General features: G+C 45.8%; 1 protein-coding gene across 1 annotated transcript; it reads right to left on the bottom strand.

Annotated features, from left to right (window-relative positions):
- Nucleotides 1-200: 200 nt before the first annotated feature.
- LOC126567672 (tryptase gamma-like) lies at nt 201-2,349 on the bottom strand. Its single transcript, XM_050223890.1, has 7 exons — nt 2,304-2,349; nt 2,034-2,220; nt 1,560-1,962; nt 1,355-1,493; nt 881-1,064; nt 415-814; nt 201-347 (listed from the first exon to the last, which is right to left on the bottom strand). The coding sequence occupies exons 1-7, from the start codon at nt 2,347-2,349 to the stop codon at nt 201-203; spliced, it is 1,506 nt and encodes a 501-aa protein (XP_050079847.1).
- Nucleotides 2,350-3,531: the final 1,182 nt, after the last annotated feature.

Raw genomic sequence — 3,531 nt, forward strand, 5'->3', positions numbered from 1 at the left:
TTGCATACTTGTAGGCGGTTTAATAATTTTTAAATTTCTGTTTCCGTTGGCAAAGATTACAGTTTGTTGTAATCTTAATGCTTTTTTTAAATAAATATTCAATATTTATTTAACAGGACTTGTTTTCTCATTTTTTAAGACCATCGAATTATGGAGAAAACATTTATTTAAAAATGAAAACAATTCCACAGAAGCTGCCCTTATACACCTGTATGGTTTCGGATCCATTCACGACCCTCGGCAATGCTGCTATAGACTCCGTACTTATTCGGTTTGGCGCAACCAATCGCCCACGATATGATACCAGCCTGCATACCTCGACAAATCAGTGGCCCACCAGAATCTCCCTGCCAGAATGCAAAATGACTGTTACAAACTCTTTTGTGTTCTTAAGATCACACCGACCCCACTTACATCGCACGCGTCTCGCATCCCTTCCACATACCCAGCACATAGCATACGAGCCGTAATCGTGTCCGTACCTTCGTACGATTTCTGACACACCTTTTGGGACACGATCGGCAACACCACCTGCTGTAGCTGGTCTCTCTGTGAAGGTCCCATCGTATAGCCCCAGCCCATGGCCGTACACCGTTCTGCTGGTAGAAAACGTCTCCTACCCGATGGAAGCTTTACGTACGTTCCACGTCTAAAGCGTTGCTTTAACTTCATCAAACCAAAGTCGTAATCTCCCGTTTCATAGCTGAAAAGTTCATGCTTTATAACACGCTCCACTCGATGGAGCTTTCCACCGCGGTTGAAGAAAGACGAGTTAGCTCGAACCATTACTGTGTTGGCTGAGATCTTGCTGAAGCAGAATTCAGAGATGAGATAGGATGTTAAGAAGAGATCCTAGAAATTGTTAGGACTTTAATGCATTTACTCAACGCAATGGGCTGCTGTTAGTATCCAACTCTCGCTAATAAGAGTTCCGCCACATATGTGCTGCTTTACCATTGGTGTCCACTTTTGCACGGAAACAATAAACGGATAGGCAAGGATCGTTGCTTCCGTCCCGTTGACAATCCGGAAACTTATCTGACGCTTACCACCGACACTACTTACTGTAACTGAATAAAATTTTAATCGGAATAAAATACACAAAACAACACCGCCAAATCGAGTGACAAATGCATTACCGCTGTAGTAGAATAAGGCTCCAAAACATCCGATGATCATCGACACTAACCGCATGTTGGTATGGTATTGGAAACCGTACTAAATAGGGCCACCACCGTCAACCATCGCTCTAATGCGGGACACACATTAATTGAATTTGATTTTAATGCTTTAATGTTCGTCATTTTGTTAATGTGACACGTTCCACTTTGCAGTCTAATTGTGTCTCACACACCGGTGTGTTTCCGTATCCATTCACGCTGATTTGCGATATTACTGTACACCCCATAGCGCCGTGGTTTAGCACATCCTACTCCCCAAGAAGTAATACCAACCTGTATCCCACGGCACAGTAGGGGACCTCCAGAATCTCCCTTTAAAGAATGAACTTTGGATGTTAGCTTGTAGCTTTTGGAGCTTCATTTCATCTAAAACAGTACCTCGCACGCATCCTGACCACCTCCATGATATCCAGCACACAGCATACGCCTAGTGATTGTTTCCAGTTCAGAGTAGACCTGACGACAGTCAGCTCGCGATATGATTGGTAGCTTCACCATTCGTAGCTGCTCACGATCGCCCGTATTCTTGGTCAAACCCCAACCAACAATCGTACAGTGCTCTCCCGGAAGAAAGCGTCTCCTCAATGCTATCAGCCGCACCGGAACTGCTCGCTCGTACTTAGTGGCCAGCTTAATTAAACCATAATCGTAATCAATTCCAGGTCCTCCATAGTATATCGCCTCATGCAGCACCGTACGCTCGATCGCAAGAAGTATACCACCTGAGGCGTGAAATGATGATTCCACCCGTACAATTCCACCCTTGATAAACTCCGCATCACTGGTTACCAATCGGAGACAAGCGATTTACAACCAGCTTAAGACATCACCCGAAAATCACACGCTACTTACTCAACGCAATGCCCCGCGGTCAGTATCCACTGGTTGCTGATGAACGTACCGCCGCAGATGTGGGTCTGTGTGTCCTTGTTCCACCGCTGTACCGACACCATAAACGGGTAATCGCTTATGATCGTGGTGCTTCCATTCACAATACGGTACGACGACCCGTTCCTTCCACCGGTGCTCATCACTAGACCTGCAATAGTAATTGGCGAAGATTGTTTCGACGATTTAGGACGCAAAATTTGATGGATTAGCCGGGGTGATGTGTTTGCTTGCCTAGCATTGGTGCCATCATCAATCCCAACCAGCGGATGGGCTTCATAGTGAATGGACCGTTCTCCAAGCACTGGATGGATGGAGTGGTATAAAACGCTTGTCTGGATACTCATCCACCACCCGTGGCGGTTAAGTAGAAAAGCGCTTTATTGTACTCGGGCGCTATATAACAATTTGTTTCAAATTTACCGAACCGTTAAAAGACATTAGTGCCTCCAAATAAAACACAACTGTTGTAAAATTAGTTTATTTTGAACTCGGAATGTTTTATGGCAAGTTTTTTTGTTATATGTGAATAAGGTTGTAAATTATTTTTCTATTGCAAAGTCTCATCTCAGTAGGATATGATGTTTGTTACGCAATCGTCAAGAACACGATCGCGCAGTAAGCTGTGTGAAGCATTTGTTTTGCCATTTATTTGAAATTCATCCATCTAGCCAGAATTTTAAAATGGCGCTTCGTGAGTCCCGTACCTGCTCCGAGCTGCTGGCGGAGGCCTTTGGAGCTCCCGAACCGGGAGACTTGAAGTTTACGCCGCTGCAAAAACTGCTGAAGGCAATGCTGAGCAAGCTAAACCTTGAAAATGTGCCATTCGATCAGGTTCAAAGTTCTTCAGCGCAGGTAGAAACCTCATCGGTACAAAGCGAGGCATCTCCAGTGCCGGAACTAACATCTCCTCCAGTTGGCGAGGTGTCAGCCATTCTAAAACCGGATCCTATAATTTGCGAACCATCCGTCCTCCGTTTTGAAGATACGGACGCTTATCAAGAGCTGCTGTCAAACATAACAAACCTCCAAAACACCGTCGATGATTTGAAACTGCAACTGCTCGAGCAGAGCAAAATCAACAACGCCATCCTACCGACGGCTGAGCAGTTGGATCAATTTAGCCGAAGTCGTACCTCATCCTTACACTCCACCGTGGACACTCCGCTCGATTTCCTTACGCTGGCGGCCCGTCTTGACAAGATTGATGAATCGATCGGTAAGCTAACGTCGATGGCCAATGATGCGGTGCTGGAGTATTCTCGGCTAGAAAAGTCCGTCCTCCCTTTCCTCGGTGGTGGTGAGCTGGCCATCATGCGGGCTCAGCTGGATAACATCAATCAACTTTTAAAAGCCAACTATCCTGGCTTCCGTGCGCACTGTAGCTCCGTCAGTCTGCTCAAGACGGCGAAACAATTCAGCATGGACGGTACCGTGCCGATTGACTTTTATCAACATCCCG

Source organism: Anopheles maculipalpis, chromosome 2RL (genome assembly GCF_943734695.1).
Source record: "Anopheles maculipalpis chromosome 2RL, idAnoMacuDA_375_x, whole genome shotgun sequence".
In the NCBI taxonomy this organism is placed as follows: Eukaryota; Metazoa; Arthropoda; class Insecta; order Diptera; family Culicidae; genus Anopheles; species Anopheles maculipalpis.

What these genes read in the sequence shown, in the direction of transcription:
- LOC126567672 (XM_050223890.1), bottom strand. Translation starts at nt 2,349, where the DNA reads ATGAAGCCCATCCGCTGGTTGGGATTGATGATGGCACCAATGCTAG. An exon ending in GTGGTCAGGATGCGTGCGAG is followed by an intron (nt 1,494 to 1,559) that starts GTACTGTTTTAG and finishes CATTCTTTAAAG; the next exon opens with GGAGATTCTGGAGGTCCCCT. An exon ending in GGATGCGAGACGCGTGCGAT is followed by an intron (nt 348 to 414) that starts GTAAGTGGGGTC and finishes GCATTCTGGCAG; the next exon opens with GGAGATTCTGGTGGGCCACT.